This window comes from Staurois parvus, unplaced genomic scaffold, assembly GCF_062004578.1.
Source record: "Staurois parvus isolate SC_StPar_1 unplaced genomic scaffold, SC_StPar_1.0 ptg000475l, whole genome shotgun sequence".
Classification (NCBI taxonomy): domain Eukaryota; kingdom Metazoa; phylum Chordata; class Amphibia; order Anura; family Ranidae; genus Staurois; species Staurois parvus.
Genome location: NW_028318271.1, coordinates 3,508,084 through 3,525,132, shown reverse-complemented (window position 1 = coordinate 3,525,132; position 17,049 = coordinate 3,508,084). Strand labels below are relative to the sequence as shown.

The window sequence follows — 17,049 nt, the reverse complement described above, 5'->3', positions numbered from 1 at the left end:
GTGATCATATCCCCCCTTATGTATTATACATGGAGATCATATCCCCCCTTATGTATTATACATGGAGATCATATCCCCCGTTATGTATTATACTTGGAGATCATATCCCCCGTTATTATGCATGGAGATCATACCCCCCCTTATGTATTATACATGGAGATCATATCCCCCCTTATGTATTATACATGGAGATCATATCACCCCCTTATGTATTATACATGGAGATCATATCCCCCCTTATGTATTATACATGGAGACCATATCCCCCCTTATGTATTATACATGAAGATCATATCCCTCTTATGTATTATACATGGAGATCATATCACCCCCTTATGTATTATACATGGAGATCATATCACCCCCTTATGTATTATACATGGAGATCATATCCCCCCTTATGTATTATACATGGAGATCATATCCCCCCTTATGTATTATACATGGAGGTCATATCCCCCCTTATGTATTATACATGGAGATCATATCCCCCCTTATGTATTATACATGGAGATCATATCCCCCCTTATGTATTATACATGTAACAGAATGACAACTTAATAGAGCAGTTGGGAGATAGGGACAGGGCTGACATTTGTTTAAAGAGACAACCAGTACCAATAAAAGAACAACATCCAGGAGTTAAAGAGGGCTTTAAAAGGCCTCAAGAAATCCCAAACAGACCAAAAAAACCAAAAAAAAACCAAAAGTACATCAGACAAATTGTACAGCAGTAGACAAAACAGTTGTTTTGCAAAAAAAGAAAAATAAAACATTTTGCAAGTACAGCTCCTAGGCCTCTTTGATGCCACAGAGTCAAAGACAAGAATATTAACAGTACAATCATCACAGATTTATAAAAATTTGGCCAGGTTTAAGGCTGCATTCAAACTTGAGCTAAAATTTTATATATATATATATATATATATATATACATACATACATACATATACACACACACACACACACACACAATATTGCCAAACATAATTGGGCCAGCCCTCCAAATCATTGGATTCAGGTGTTCCAATCACCTCCATGGCCACAGTTGTATAAAAATCAAACACCTATGCATGCTGACTGCTTCTACAAACATTTGTGAAAGAATGGGTCGCTCTCAGGAGTTCAGTTAATTCAAGGGTGGTACCGTGATAGGTTGCCACCTGTGCAATAAGTCCATCTGTGAAATGTCCTTGCTACTAAATATTCTACGGTCAACCATTAGTGGTATTATAAACAAAGTGGACACAACAGCAACTCAGCCATGAAGTGGTAGGCCACGTAAAATGACAGAGTGGGTCAGCGCATGCTGAAGCGCACAGAAGTTGCCAACTGTCTGCAGAGTCAATAGTTAAAGACCTTCAAACTTTGTATGGCCTTCAGCACAACAACAGTGCACAGAGAGCTTCATGGAATGGGTTTCCATGGCCGAGCAGCTGCATCCAAGCCTTATATCACCAAGTGCAATGCAGATCATTGGATGCCGTGGTGTAAAGCAATCACCACTGGGCTCTAGAGCAGTGGAGACGTGTTCTCTGGAGTGATGAATCATGCTTCTGTCTGGGTTTAACAGTTGCCAGGAGAACGTGACTTGCATGACTGCATTGTGCCAAGTGTAAAGTTTGGTGGAGGGGGGGATTATGGTGTGGGGTTGTTTTTCAGGGGTTGGGCTTGGCCCCTTAGTTCTAGTGAAGGAAACTCTTAAGGCGTCAGCATACCAAAGGCATTTTGGAGAATTTCATGCTCCCAACTTTGTGGGAACAGTTTAGGGATGGCTCCTTCCAGTTCCAACAAGACCGCACAAAGCAAGGTCCATAAAGACATGGATGGGCGAGTTTGGGGTGGAGGAACTTGACTGGCCTGCACAGAGTCCTGACCTCAAACCCATAGAACACCTTTGGGATGAATTAGAGTGGAGACTGTGAGCCAGGCCTTCTCATCTGACATCAGTGCCTGACCTCACAAATGCTCTTCTGGAAGAATGTCTATGGGAATGTTTGACCACACTCCTAAACCTTGTGGAGAGCCTTCCCAGAAGAATTTGTTTGTCACTCCAGAGAACATGTCTCCACTGCTCTAGAGTCCAGTGGCTGCGTGCTTTACACCACTGCATCCGACGCTTTGCATTGCACTTGGATGTAAGGCTTGGATGCAGCTGCTCAGCCATGGAAACCTATTCCATTAAGTTCTCAGCGCACTCTTGTGCTAATCTGAAGGCCACATGAAGTTTTGAGGTTTTTAGCTATTGACTCCACAGACGTTTGGCGATTTCTGCACACTGTGCATGCGCTGACCCCACTCTGTCATTTTACGTGGCCTACCACTTGGTGGCTGAGTTGCTGTTGTTCCCAGTTGCTTCCACTTTGTTATAATACCACTGACAACTGACCATGGACTATTTAGTAGCAAGGAAATTTCACAGATGGACTCATTACACAGGTGGCAACCTATCACGGTACTACACTTGAGTTCACTACGCTCCTGGGAGCAACCCATTCTTTCACAAATGTTTGTAGAAGCAGTCTGCATGCCTAGGGAATTTATTTTATACACCTGTTGCCATGGAGGTGATTGGAACTCCGGAATCCAATGATTTGGAGGGTGTCCCAATACTTTTGGCAATAGTGTATATATAGTGCAATGTAATGTAAATTGTTGGTGCCCGCTTAGCTGGTGCCTCTGTGACTGAAGTTGCCAAATTTATTTGCGGTGTTACGAGGTACAGTATCAAAGGTTATGACGACATATACAGTTTCTGGGAAAATGTTGTCTGATAAGCATAATTGCAGTCGTCGTGGTCAACAGACCGAAACAGACAAATTGACATTGCATAGGAATGTGACCTGGAATAAGAAAAGTGCTGCAAAAAAGTGACCGCAGAGCTCAATCTCAGTCTTCTAAAGCCTGTGTCCACAAAAATTGTGCAGAGGGAACTCCAGAGGCAAAACACTCATGGGAAAGCTGCAATTGCCAAACCACTAGTGACTGATAATAATGCTCAGAAGAGGCAAGAGTGGTGCAACACCCATAAATCATAGACTGTCGACCAAAGAAGGACTGTAATATGGTTCAGTGAATCAAGCTTCACGTTGTTACCAACCACCGGATGAGTTTATGTGTGTTAAAAACGTAAACACAGTCCCAAGCTTATGACCAGGACTGTCTTGTGTCAACGGTAAGGCATAGTGGCTTGCGCAGAAAGATTTGGGCAGCAATATCTTGATATTCTGCAGGCCTCATCATCACCTTGAAAGGTAGAGTCACTGCCAGCGACTATGTACAATTTTTGGCAAACCATGTGCACCCCATGGTGCAGACATTGATTCACAAAGACAGCGCCATTTACCAAGACGTTAATGCTTCGATTCACACAGCTGGTGTTGTCAAATTGTGGTTTGATGAGCATGCAGACGAAGTCTGGCCCCTTTCCTGGGGCTGGACCCTCGCCAGACCTCAATATCAGAGCCACTATAGTCAGTTTTGGAGAACAAGGTTTGGGCTCGTTTTCTGCCTCAGGCATCTCTGCAAAAACTGGAAGAATTTGTGCATGAAGAGTGATATCAGCTTCCATCAGCCACCATTAAAAGACTAATATTTGTCAATTACCAAGAGAATTCAGGCCGCCTTGGAAGCAACGCTTTTCAGTCAGTCATTCTTATTGAGGGTGAATTCATGCTATATACCCTTTGAATCACAGCGCAGATGGAGAGTCTCACAGCTCCGGCTGCTACATTCAGCTCACAACACGGCTCCCCTATTTTTGTTTTGTTCAAGCTTTATATGAAGTGTAAAAATCATGCGATTCGCTGCACGACATTGTAGTGCGATTCAGGCCATTGCACTGCGATAAAATTCAGCATGTCTGCACTTTACCACAGCATGATGCAGCGGAGCATTAGGCTACATTGCAGTGTAAATGGGACACATAGGAAATAATTCTTTCCTGTGTGTCCCTACGGTGACAGACATTTTACCACGTCTAACAGCATGAATTGACCCAAAAGTCCGTTAGGGACAAAAAAATGCTTCAAGCTTGTAGTTGGAAAGAAGCTCATGTACTTTTCAAGCAACACAAACACAATGCCCAGAAGTGAACAGACATAGCTGAAAACTATGGAATGTTTGATGTTGGAGGTATGAATGGGACCTCAAACTAGGTTCACAAAAACGCACTGGAATCATATGTGATGTGAACAGATAATTTCCTGTGTGGTTTACATTCAATTGTATGCACATCAAAATTGGATGCACTGCTACAAAGACGCTTGCGATCCTTTCAAAATTAGCTGCATAGATGTGAATGACCTCCAAATGAATTCATTTATTATTTCAGGTACTTGTATAGCGCCATCAATTTATGCAGCACTTTACACATATATTGTACATTCACATCAGTCCCTAACCCTCAAGGGGCGTACAATCTAAGGTCCCTAACTTACATCCATATATACACATACTAGGGCCAATTTAGACAGGAGCCAATTAACCTACCAGCATGTCTTTGGAGTGTGGAAGGAAACCCACGCAGGCACAGGGAGAACATGCAAATGCCAGGCAGGAGGTGCCATGACTGGGATTCAAACCAAGGACCCTAGTACTGCCAGGTGGAAGTGCTAACCATTTAGCCACTGTGCTGCCCATTCATTTTCACTGTCATGAGAGGTCTAAAATGCATCCAAAACCACATCAGACTTGCAGCTTCAAGCTGAGGAATCCTGTACACATGGGCTTCAGCATGAGAGAGCAATGTGTACAGCAAGCCTTTTACAAATGATTTGTATCAACTCTGTTGAAGCGTACCTCCTCATCCGGTTTGGGAAGCTGAAGGCTGCTAGCAGCTGGTTTGAAAGGATAGTCAGCACTCCCTTTAAGATTCATGTTTCACATTCCCAAACTGGATAGTGAATGGCGTTTATAAGGCATCAGCAAAGCTGTCTGAAAGCTTTGTAAAATGTTTCTGTATACACTGCTCTTATACAAGCTGAAGCCCATTATGTACAAGGTCTACGTGGGTTTCCACGGCTGACCAAACTCTGAAAATGCAAGTTGCCTGGCTTATTACTTCCTAAGTTATGGATGCAGAACCACAAACAGCAGGTTAGGACTCCTGGTCTACATACTTTTTCAAAGCCAATGACATAGCTTCGGAAGTCCTTGTTTCAGAATGACTTCCAGGCAGTTTGGATTTTCAGAAGTTGAGGTTTGTAAAGGCAGCCTACATATTAAGCAGCACAGGGTTTTTTTTGGATCCTATGTGAACAAGGCTTTAATCTGGCCATACACTACATTCTGTATGGCTGCTGCCAAAATGTCAACAGGGGCTGATTCCTATTGGACGTAGACACCATTTTTGGGCTCACTTTTTCAATGTAAGGATGTCGGGCTGGAAGGGGCAAACAGGACAGATTTTTGCAGGTTCATCATGAACCAAAGACATTTTGAACAGTGCTTGGTCAGCTTTAGTAATGCAACCAAGCTACTAAAAATCACATGAGTAGCTGAAGCATCATATAATAAAAATGTATGCACATAAGAAAAAATACATTATATATATTTTATTAATAATAAATCACACAACAGCTTAACTTACCAGATATGACTGTATCTCCATTAAGATATAACGTCATCCCCAGAACCATCAAAATCCCCAATGAGAGAATATAGGGTCTTCGTCTCCCCCAGCGGGAGTGACAGTGGTCACTAGAAGAACCCACCACTGGCTGAAGAACAAACCCCAGAATGGGGCTAATGAGCCAAACAAAACTGTACAAACTCCTAGGGAGGCCCACGCTGAGCAAAACTGGAGTCACAAAGGCCGCTTCCACGGCATAACAAAACTCTCTACCAAACATGGCCATGCTGTGCATGATCAGCCTGCCAGTGGACCTTCGAGGGGGCTCCACAAGCTGAAAGACTGCTCCATCCATCTGTTCAAGGCTGCTGCCACTGCTGGAGTACTCCATGTCCTTTATAGGAGGATGTATGCTCATACCGTCTATATGAACTGTAGGCTGCTTAACCACCACATCTTTGGAGAGGGTCATATTAGCTCAATGACGTCTGATTGCTGATTCCTATTAGTTGTGGAAAAGGATCAAACTTTCACTCCAGCTTTTAAAAGAGGCGTAACTGCAGTCCTTTCATAGCCGAAAGATCACAAGTTAGAGACAGGAAAAAAAAAATAATCATGTGAATGTCTTAATCTGAAAACTATTCCACTTCCCCGGGGTTTCTACTCTACATCTACAAACTGTTAATTCACAGGGAGCCAGGTCATCACAAGATGAAAACACAAATTCCTTTGGATCCAATAAAACTGCAATCAGAGATGTGACTAGGGATTGCAGTTTTTAGCCGCAATTCTGTAAATCGCAACTTACAAAGTGCTAAACCCTCTGTTTAAAGATTGCTCCATAAATAAAACATTTTTTATATTTTTATATAATAATTATAATATTGCATTATTTCATATATATGCAAAGTATGTAAATGCACATTGCTCAAAAAAATTAAAGGAACACTTTGAAAACACATCAGATCTCAATGGGGAAAAATCTCATGCTGAATATCTATGCTGATATGGACTGGGTAATGTGTCAAGAACGTAAGGATGCCCCATTGTTTGAAGGAAATGAAAATTATCAACCTACAGAGGACTGAATTCAAAGACACCCCGAAAATCAAAGTAAAAAAATGATCAAGCTAGTCAATTTTGCTGAAATTTCATTGCAGCAACTCAAAATGGTACTCAGGAGTTTCAGTGGTGTATTTTGGTTTTGTGCTGCCCTAGACAAGACTAAAATAATGCCCCCAATCAAAATTTGTCCCACCCCTTCCTCTTTGGCATCCACACCTTCATCTGTAAACTCTGCCTCTTCCACTTTAGGCTCCACCTCTTCTTATTAGAGCTCCACCCCAGGAGACAGTCAGAGACTGCGGACAGGATACAGGAGAGGGTCCCCACAACCCCTCCCCTTGCATCAAGGTCCCCAAGTTCCCCCTCCTTAAATCAGGGTCCCCAGAATCCCCCCTCAACACTAGGGTTGAAAAAGCCCATCCCAATAAATCAGTATCCCCTTTAAATCATGGTCTCCAGAGTCCCCCCACCTTATGTGCATCAGGGTCCCTATAGCCCATCAACTTATATCAGGGTCCCCCAGAGCCCTCACCCTTAAATTAGGTTTCCCAAAGTCCTTCCTCCTTACATCAGGATCCCAAAAGTCCCCCACCATATAGATCAGGGTCATTCCTTTACATCATGGTCTCCAGAGTCCCCCACCTTACATAAAGGTCCCCATAGGCCCTCCCTTTACATCATGGTCCCTCAGAGCCCCCCTCCTTAAATCCGGGTCCCCATAGTCCCTACCACTTACATCAGGGTCCCAAGAGTCCCCCCACCCATAGACCCTCTCCATACATCAGGGTCCCCCAGAGACCCAGATCCCCCTTCTTAAATAAGGGTCCCCAGAGTTCCCTAATACATCAGGGTTCTCCTATACAGCATGGTCTTCAGAGTCCCCCACCTTACATCAGGGTACCTAGAGACAATTCTCTTTAATTTGGTCCCCAAAGTTTCCCCTGCCCTTACATCAGGATCCTCCCAAACCCCCTTACCCCAGGGTCCATTCCATTCATTCCTCTAGGCAGCTACACCAGCTGGAAGATGTCCTGTCCTCCTCCTCCTCTGAATGTCACGGCCTGGGGGCGGGGCAAGCACCTGATTGCTTATTAGGACCACGATGTCCTTGCAACCAATCATATTCTTTTCCCCGCCCCCTCTAGAGCTGACAGTGACAACACAGGACAGCGGCGCGGCGGGCCAACCCCCCCACCCGAACACAGCCGAGCCACCCCTGCCTATCACACACAAGCCCGTCTGAACACAGCTGAGCTGCCCCCTGCCGAGCACACACAAGCCCACCCCCCCTCCAGAACACAGACGAGCCCGCCCAAGCACACACGAACCCGCCCCTCCTCTCGAACACAGCCGAGTCCACCCCCCCAAGCACACGCGAGCCTGTTCCCCCGCCCAAACACAACCAAGCCTGTCCCTCTGAATGAGCACACACAAGCCCGCTCCAATGCCAAAACACAACCGAGGCCGTCCCTCTGCCCAAGCACACACGAGGCCGCCCGAGCACAGCCCTTTGTAGATGGCACTGGTCCCTTCTGCCTGGGAGCGCCCCCCTGAAAAATGCTGCCCAAGACAGGTGCCTTGTTTGCTTCGTGGCAAATATGCCCCTGAGTAGTTTTGCATGGCCCCCATGTACTTGTATGCATGTCTGACAATGTCGGGGCATGTTCCTAATGAGATGACGGATGGGGGTTTATTTACTAAAACTGGAGAGTGCAAAATCTGTAGCAGCTCTGCCTAGAAACCAATCAGATTCCAGGTTTTATTGCCAAAGCTTAACTGAACAAGCTGAAGTTAGAAGCTGATTGGATACCATGCACAGCTGCACCTGAATCTGAGTGCTCCAGTTTTAGTAAATCTACCTTATGGTGTCCTGGGGTATTTCCTACCAGATCTGGACCAGGGCATCACTGAGCTCCTGGACAGTCTGAGGTGCAACCTGGAGGCGTCAGATGGACCAAAACATGATATCCTAGAGGTTTTCTATTGGATTTAGGTCAGGTGAGCGTGGGGGCCATTCAATGGTATCAATTCCTTCTTCTTCCAGGAACTGCCTGCATACTCTCGCCACATGGTGAGTCCATGGATTTCATCCCAATACCTAATGGCAGTCAGGGTGCCATTGTCTAGCATGTAGAGGTCTGTGTGTCCCTCCATGGATATACAGTTGTGTGCAAAATAATAGCAGTGTGTTGAAAAAAGTGAATAAAGCTCAAAATCCTTCTAATAGCTTTTATTTCCATACACACAAATGCATTGGGAACATTACATATCCTATTCCAAATCAAAACATGAAGAAAAATAGATCAAATTTGTGTTCCTCTAAAAAAATTGAAGAAAAGTGAATATTAGACTGTTCAAAAAAATAGCAGTGTTTGTATTCTTCTTTACAAACTCAAACATTCACTATATAAACTGAAAAATGTTTGAAGATTTTGCTTTCCTTTGAATCACTTAATGAATATTTAGTTGTATAAGCACTGTTTCTGAGAACTGCTGTACATCTGTGTTGCATGGAGTCAACCAACTTCTGGCACCTGTGATCAGGTATTCCAGCCCAGGATGATTGGACTACATTCCACAGTTCTTCTCTATTTCTTGGTTTTGCCTCAGAAACTGCATTTTTGATGTCACCCCACAAGTTTTCTATTGGATTAAGATTCGGGGATTGGGCTGGCCACTCCATAACGTCAATCTTGTTGGTCTGGAACCAAGATGTTGCACGTTTACTGGTGTATTTGGGGTCGTTGTCTTGTTGGAACACCCATTTCAAGGGCATTTCCTCTTCAGCATAAGGCAGCATGACCTCTTCAAGTATTCTGATGTATTCAAACTGATCCATGATCCCTGGTATGCGATAAATAGGCCCAACACCGTAGTATGAGAAACATCCCCATATCATGATGCTTGCGCAACCATGCTTCACTGTCTTCACAGTGTACTGTGGCTTGAATTCAGTGTTTGGGGGTCGTCTGACAAACTGTCTCCGCCCACTAGACCCAAAAAGAACAATCTTACTTTCATCAGTCCACAAAATGTTGCGCCATTTCTCTTTAGGCCAGTCAATGTGCTCTTTGGCAAATTGTAACCTCTTCAGCACATGTATTTTTTTCAACACTGGGACTTTGCGGGGGCTTCTTGCAGATAGCTTGGCTTCACATAGGCGTCTTCTAAGTGTAACAGTACTCACAGGTAACTTTAGACCTTCTTTGATCTTCCTGGAGCTGATTGTTGGCTGAGTCTGCGCCATTTTGGCTATTCTTATATTCATTCGAATGGTAGTTTTTCGCTTTCTTCCATTTCTTTCAGGTTTTGGTTGCCATTTTAAAGCATTTGCGATCATTTTAGCTGAGCAGCCTATCATTTTCTGCACTTCTTTATATGTTTTCCCCTCTCCAATCAACTTTTTAATCAAGGTACGCTGTTCTTCTGAACAATGTCTGGTATGACCCATTTTCCTCAGAATTTCAGAGAGAAATGCACTGTAACCAGCATGTACAACATTTGCTGCCTTCTTTCCTTAAATAAGGGCAATAATTGCCACCTGTTTTTCAAAGAATGAACGACCTCACTAATAGAACTCCACACTGCTATTATTTTGAACATGCCCCTTTCAATTAGTGATTCAATTACACAGAATCAGCAGCATGCATGTCATGACTGTTGGGTCTGTTGGATTTCTATTACTCTACTACACCTGCTAGTAAATTATTTGCCATGTAGAAATATCATTTCTACCAAAAGCAGTGATTGATCAGGTTAGTGATGTCTGACTGCTATTATTTTGAACACAACTGTACCTCCCCAGATCATCACTAACCCACCACCAAAACGGTCATGCTGAACGATATTACAGGCAGCATAAAGTTCTCTACAGCTTCTCCAGAGCCTTTCACGTCTGTCACATGTGCTCAGGGTGAACCTGCTCTCATCTGTGAAAAGCACAAAGTGCCAGTGGTGGACCTACCAATTCTGGTGTTCAATGGCAAATGCAGATCAACCTCTATGGTGCCAGGCAGTGAGCACAGGGCCTACAAGAGGACGTTGGGCCCTCAAGCCACCCTCATGAAGTCTGTTTCTGATTGTTTGGTCAGAGACATTCACACCAGTGGCCTGCTGGAGATCATTTTGTAGGGCTCTGGCAGTGTTCATCCTGTTCCTCCTTGCACAAAGGAGCAGATACCGGTCCTGCTGATGTGTTAAGGACCTTCTATGGCCCTGTCCAGCTCTCCTAGAGTAACTGCCTGTCTCTGGAATCTCCTCCATGCTCTTGAGACTGTGCTGGGAGACACAGCAAACCTTCAGGAAATGGCACGTCTTGATGTGCTATCCTGGAGGAGCTGGACTACCTGTGCAACCACTGTAAGATCCAGGTATCACCTCATACTACCAGTAGTGACACTGACCCTAGCCAAATGCAAAACTAGTAAAACAGTCAGAAAAGATGAGTAGAGAAAACAATGTCAGTGGCTTCCACCTGTAAAACCATTCCTGTTTTGGGGGTTATCTCATTGTTGCCCATCTTGTGCACCTGTTGTTAATTTCATTAACACCAAAGCAGCTGAAACTGATTAACAACCCCCTCTGTTACTTACCTGACCAGATCACTATCCCAGGAGTTTCATTGCCTTCATGCTATACTCTGATTAAAAATTGTTACCTTAACTTATTTGAGCAGTGTACTTTTACGTTATTCAAATGCAACCATTCTGTCTGCCTGCTGCAGCACTTTCTCCAGTTTCCTGTTCTGGAGCGTGTACACAATTACTTCCCTATGCACTGACTCTTGGATTACAGGCTTTCACACAGACATTGAAAATATGTGGTTGGTTGTGTTTTTGATGCCCCTCAAAACTGTTAAAATAGGGAGGGGATGGAGGTGTTCACACTGCAGCATTATCATTGCCTCACATTGCGGAGAGGCAAAAAAAAAAACGCTGCCTGCAGAGTTTGGCAGGTATTTGACACTTTGCAAATGTCTCCATTCATGCCTATCTGAAGAGCACCACAAGAGCACTGTAAACACACTGTAAAAGCACCTATGACATTTACAGTGCATTTATAGTACAGTTGTAGAGTACCAAAAGTGATCATTTCCCATTTTAGCCTTGTACAAAAAAACAGAAAAAAGCGTCTTACAGGGCGTTTGAGGAGTGTTGTCTGAGGAAACATGAACTGACAATTTTTAATCCTTAGTCCTCATGCACACGGGATGTTTTTACAGCGGCAGTTTTTGGGTTTTGGCGTTTTTCTCTACAGCCAGTAAACTCCCCAGCATGTTATCCTATGAGTACATGCACACATAGACTGGATTCAGTGTTTTTAACAGGGGCGTTTTTTGGCTGAAAAAAAAAACAGAACTTGTGGGTTTCTAGAGGAGTTTTTTAGCTATAAAAATGCTCTAACGCTGAAAAATGCAGCAAAACGTGGTAAAACATGGCAAAATGCGGCAAACCAGTGTTTTTGGACTTTTTTTGAGCAAAACAAAATTTTTTTTGTAAAAAAACAAAAACGCTAAAAACCCCAAAATAACACAACTGCAAAAAAAGCTGCAAAATGCGGCAAAATGTCGCTAAACACGAATGCAAAAAAAAAACACAAAAAAAATGCTGAAAAACTCATATTTTTAACGTGACTTTGCACAGCTAACATTACCAGCGTTGTTAAAACGGCCAGTGTGCATGGAGCCTAATGCTGCTAGCATTTTATATTTACTTGTTTTTAACTTTTATTTTTACATTTCTTCAGTTACTTCCTGGTTTGTGGCGTAGGCAAATGATGACATACATCCCAGAAATCTTCAGGAAGGAAGGAGGGGAGGAGGGGTTTTCTCAGCTAAGCAAACCTCCTGCCTGCATGCCCGTGCTAAGGGCAGATGGATTCCAGGAAGTTATGCTCCATGAATCATCTGCTCTAACTCAAGATAGCCATGGCCAAGTATGCTAGGGAGTGTTTTTTAAAATAATTTCTTAGCAAAATGAAGACATGGCTGGATGGAGGAGTTTGTATATGCAGTAAAGCATGCCTGTTATACTCATTGTGGAACCTAAGGGGGTTAATCCTCTGCATTGTGTAAAAAGGCTGTTTGATCCTTTCTCCTCTGTTCCTCCCCTTTTTCAAGCAACCACCACTTATCTCCAGACTGAACCGTAGGCATTTTGCACATGCTCAATTTGGTGTGTGTTGCTAGAGAGGTTTTTTTTTTTCTTGAGAGAGTGCATGTGATCAGCACAGGGCCAATCAGCACTGTCCAGAGAGTGGTCAGGGGTTTTGCATCTTCCTAGAGCAAAAAGAAAACTCCTCCTACAAGCTTTAGCTAGTGACTGCGCTGGATACAGAAGTGACAAGACTGATCTAACTGCTGATGAGAAAAGGTATTTAGCAGTTTATATTTACTAAAATAATTGCACTTACGTGTTGTGTGTACTGTGGGAGACCAGATATAGTGAATGCAGGGTCCGGGGAGACCAGATATAGTGAATGCGGGGCCCGGGGAGACCAGATATAGTGAATGCGGGGTCCGGGGAGACCAGATATAGTGAATGCGGGGTCCGGGGAGACCAGATATAGTGAATGCGGGGTCCTGGGAGACCAGATATAGTGAATGCGGGGTCCGGGGAGACCAGATATAGTGAATGGGGGGTCCTGGGAGACCAGATATAGTGAATGCGGGGTCCGGGGAGACCAGATATAGTGAATGCAGGGTCCGGGGAGACCAGATATAGTGAATGCAAGGTTCGGGGAGACCAGATATAGTGAATGCAGGGTCCGGGGAGACCAGATATAGTGAATGCAGGGTCCGGGAGACCAGATATAGTGAATGCAGGGTCCGGGGAGCCAAGATATAGTGAATGCGGGGTCCGGGGAGACCAGATATAGTGAATGCGGGGTCCTGGGAGACCAGATATAGTGAATGCGGGGTCCGGGGAGACCAGATATAGTGAATGGGGGGTCCTGGGAGACCAGATATAGTGAATGCGGGGTCCGGGGAGACCAGATATAGTGAATGCAGGGTCCGGGGAGACCAGATATAGTGAATGCAAGGTTCGGGGAGACCAGATATAGTGAATGCAGGGTCCGGGGAGACCAGATATAGTGAATGCAGGGTCCGGGAGACCAGATATAGTGAATGCAGGGTCCGGGGAGCCAAGATATAGTGAATGCAGGATCCTGGGAGACCAGATATAGTGAATGCAGGGTCTGGGGAGACCAGATATAGTGAATGCAGGATCCTGGAGACCAGATATAGTGAATGCAGGGTCCGGGAGACCAGATATAGTGAATGCAGGGTCCGGGGAGCCAAGATATAGTGAATGCAGGGTCCGGGGAGCCAAGATATAGTAACTGCAGGGTCCGGGGAGACCAGATATAGTGAATGCAGGGTCCGGGGAGACCAGATTTAGTGAATGCAGGGTCCTGGGAGACCAGATATAGTGAATGCAGGGTCCTTTGAGACCAGATATAGTGAATGCAGGGTCCGGGGAGACCAGATATAGTGAATGCAGGGTCCTTTGAGACCAGATATAGTGAATGCAGGGTCCTTTGAGACCAGATATAGTGAATGCAGGGTCCTTTGAGACCAGATATAGTGAATGCAGGGTCCTGGGGGACCAGATATAATGAATGCAGGGTCCTGGGAGACCAGATATAGTGAATGAAGGATCCGGGGTTTAGTAATACTTTAAATAGCTTTTTTGGTTTATGGTGCTTAAATGCAGTGTAGTTTTGCTTTAAGTACAACTTTTTTTTTACATTTGGAAAGAATGGAGAGGAATTAGAAAACCTGTCAGGTTTGCACTTCTGTCTGTGTCCACATTAAGGAGATTCACCTTATCTGTTTAAACTGTTTATCGTTCTCACAGAGAAAATCCCAGAAAGAAAATGTTACATTTTGGGTTGTCACCAAAACAGGAATAGAGGGGAAATCTTCCAAAGGGACACTAGTTCTGGTGGCAACCAGGCATTCTCTGAATTTTGGAGCTATTTCCTCTCACATCCTATTTTGGCTATGGAACATGAAGAAAAGGGATATCTCCCTGATGGGATACAGATGGCTAAAAATACAGACAGGGGTTAAAACCCTCCCTTACTCTATCCAAAATGAAAATCCATCTCGTAGGTTCAAAAATTGCACTATTTCCTATATTCTCAGCCTGTAGGAAGATAGAGCCCCATATATATCAATATTGTACCGCGCTCCAATATATACAACTGTGAGTGATATTATAAATTTGAAGTGTTATTATAAATACGGTAACTAAGTGTATCACCAATAATTCAATAATACCGTATTTGCCGGCGTATAAGACGACTGGGCGTATAAGACGACCCCCCTACTTTTCCTGCTAAAATTTAGTGTTTGAGCTATACTCGCCGTATAAGACTACCCCTCTTCCAATGCACACCAGTGGCAGGAATAGTGCCCCATCATTGGTATCAGTGGGAGGAATAGTGCCCCATCATTGGTATCAGTGGCAGGAATAGTGCCCCATCATTGGCATTAGTGGCAGGAATAGTGCCCCATCATTAGTATCAGTGGGAGGAATAGTGCCCCATCATTGGTGTCAGTGGGAGGAATGGTGTCCCAACATTGGTGTCAGTGGGAGGAATAGTGCCCCATCATTGGTATCAGTGGGAGGAATAGTGCCCCATCATTGGTATCAGTGGGAGGAATAGTGCCCCATCATTAGTATCAGTGGGAGGAATAGTGCCCCATCATTGGTGTCAGTGGGAGGAATGGTGTCCCAACATTGGTGTCAGTGGGAGGAATGGTGTCCCATCATTGGTGTCAGTGGGGGGTGGAATAGTGCCCCATCATTGGTGTCAGTGTGGGGGGGGGGGAATAGTGCCCCATCGTTGATGTCAGTGGGGGGGAGGAATAGTGCCCCATCGTTGGTGTCAGTGGGGGGGAGGAATAGTGCCCCATCGTTGGTGTCAGTGGGGGGGAGGAATAGTGCCCCATCGTTGGTGTCAGTGGGGGGGAGGAATAGTGCCCCATCGTTGGTGTCAGTGGGAGGAATAGTGCCCCATCATTGTTATCAGTGGGAGGAATAGTGCTCCATCATTGGTATCAGTGACACCAATGATGGGGCACTATTCCTCCCACTGACACTTGCTGACCCTGTTCTCGTATGGTGCTGCTGCAGCCAGCATATGTGGTTGCAGCAGCACCTCTACACTGACCACTTACCTGCTGGTCCTGCACTCGATTTTCGCGGGGCCGCTCGGCTCCACCCCCTCACCGGTGATTGGCCGCCTGTGTGCCTTTCCTGAGCTACAGTTCTGGCGGCCAATCACTGGTGAGGAGGCGGAGCCGAGCAGCCGCACGAACATCCAGTGGCCGAACTGAAGGAGCAGCCGCGCTTCCTGGACCGGATCGTCGTGGGACCGGAACCAGGTAAGAAACAGCCGCTGCCCACCCCTGTACTTAGTGTCCCTTCCAGTGTCAGTATGCCGTATACCGGCGTATAAGACGACCCCCGACTTTTGAGAAGATTTTCAAGGGGTAAAAAGTCGTCTTATACGCCGGCAAATACGGTAATCTAAATCTATTATACTTAAATCCATGATTAATATAAATACATAAATAAATTATAATAAAATGTAAAGGAATCAATTAATGTTTTTAAACAAAAAATGTGGTGCAAAAAATTAATAAAAATTGTAAATATATAAGTTAAAAATAAAAATAAAAAATAAATAAAAATGGGAATAACAGTTCAGTTCATACGAATTGAGATGGTATTGTAGTTCAATCTAATCTGTGTGATAGGTCAGTGTTCACGGCGTGAACCTCTCTCTCCTTTCTCCTCTCCTCTCTCCTCAACACAGCCTTCTCAATTGGACTTTCTCCACTGGCTGCTTGGCTTATTCCTCCATATACGATACATACAGAGAAGGGAAAAGAAACATAGTGTCTTATCCGGGATAACAATTGTTTATTAAGCTTCTGATCTCCCACTCACATGGTATAAGTAAAAGTAGCGCTTTGTATAAAATGTGTCCAGATCGTACTACAAACAGCCTTGCAGGTGTGTTTGTCTTCACTGAATATACTCGCCGTTCCTCTGTGGATGCGTGATGACGTCACCGCCCCTCCCCTACGCGTTACGCTACAGGGACTCGTAGCTTCCTCTGGGGGATGTAGTTTTACATGTCATCATGCACTGAAACTATTTATATCCTACCGGCGCCATTTTTGCTGTGATTTATGCGCTCTTCGTTCCTCCTCCATATTTTTGGAGTCCAAACTATGTCTTAATGTTAACTATTGTGTATATACAAAGTGCGCCTCATCATCCTCCGGCTGTATACTCAATGCTTCCACACACACCCTTCACAATTTGGATTACAATCTCATACCTTTTATACTTTTTCATCGCCATTAAGATTATCATAATCATATCTATATTATC

The 17,049-nt window shown here is 44.4% G+C and overlaps 1 protein-coding gene across 1 annotated transcript in view; it reads right to left on the bottom strand.

The window, feature by feature from the left end:
- SLC45A2 (solute carrier family 45 member 2) overlaps positions 1-6,129 on the bottom strand; it is a 199,042-nt gene extending 192,913 nt beyond the window's left edge. Inside the window, exon 1 of the mRNA XM_089689451.1 lies at positions 5,591-6,129. Coding sequence (XP_089545577.1) covers positions 5,591-6,044 — 454 coding nt within the window. The 5' untranslated portion in view covers positions 6,045-6,129. The remainder of the gene's footprint in view (positions 1-5,590) is intronic.
- Between the last annotated feature and the right edge of the window lie 10,920 nt (positions 6,130-17,049).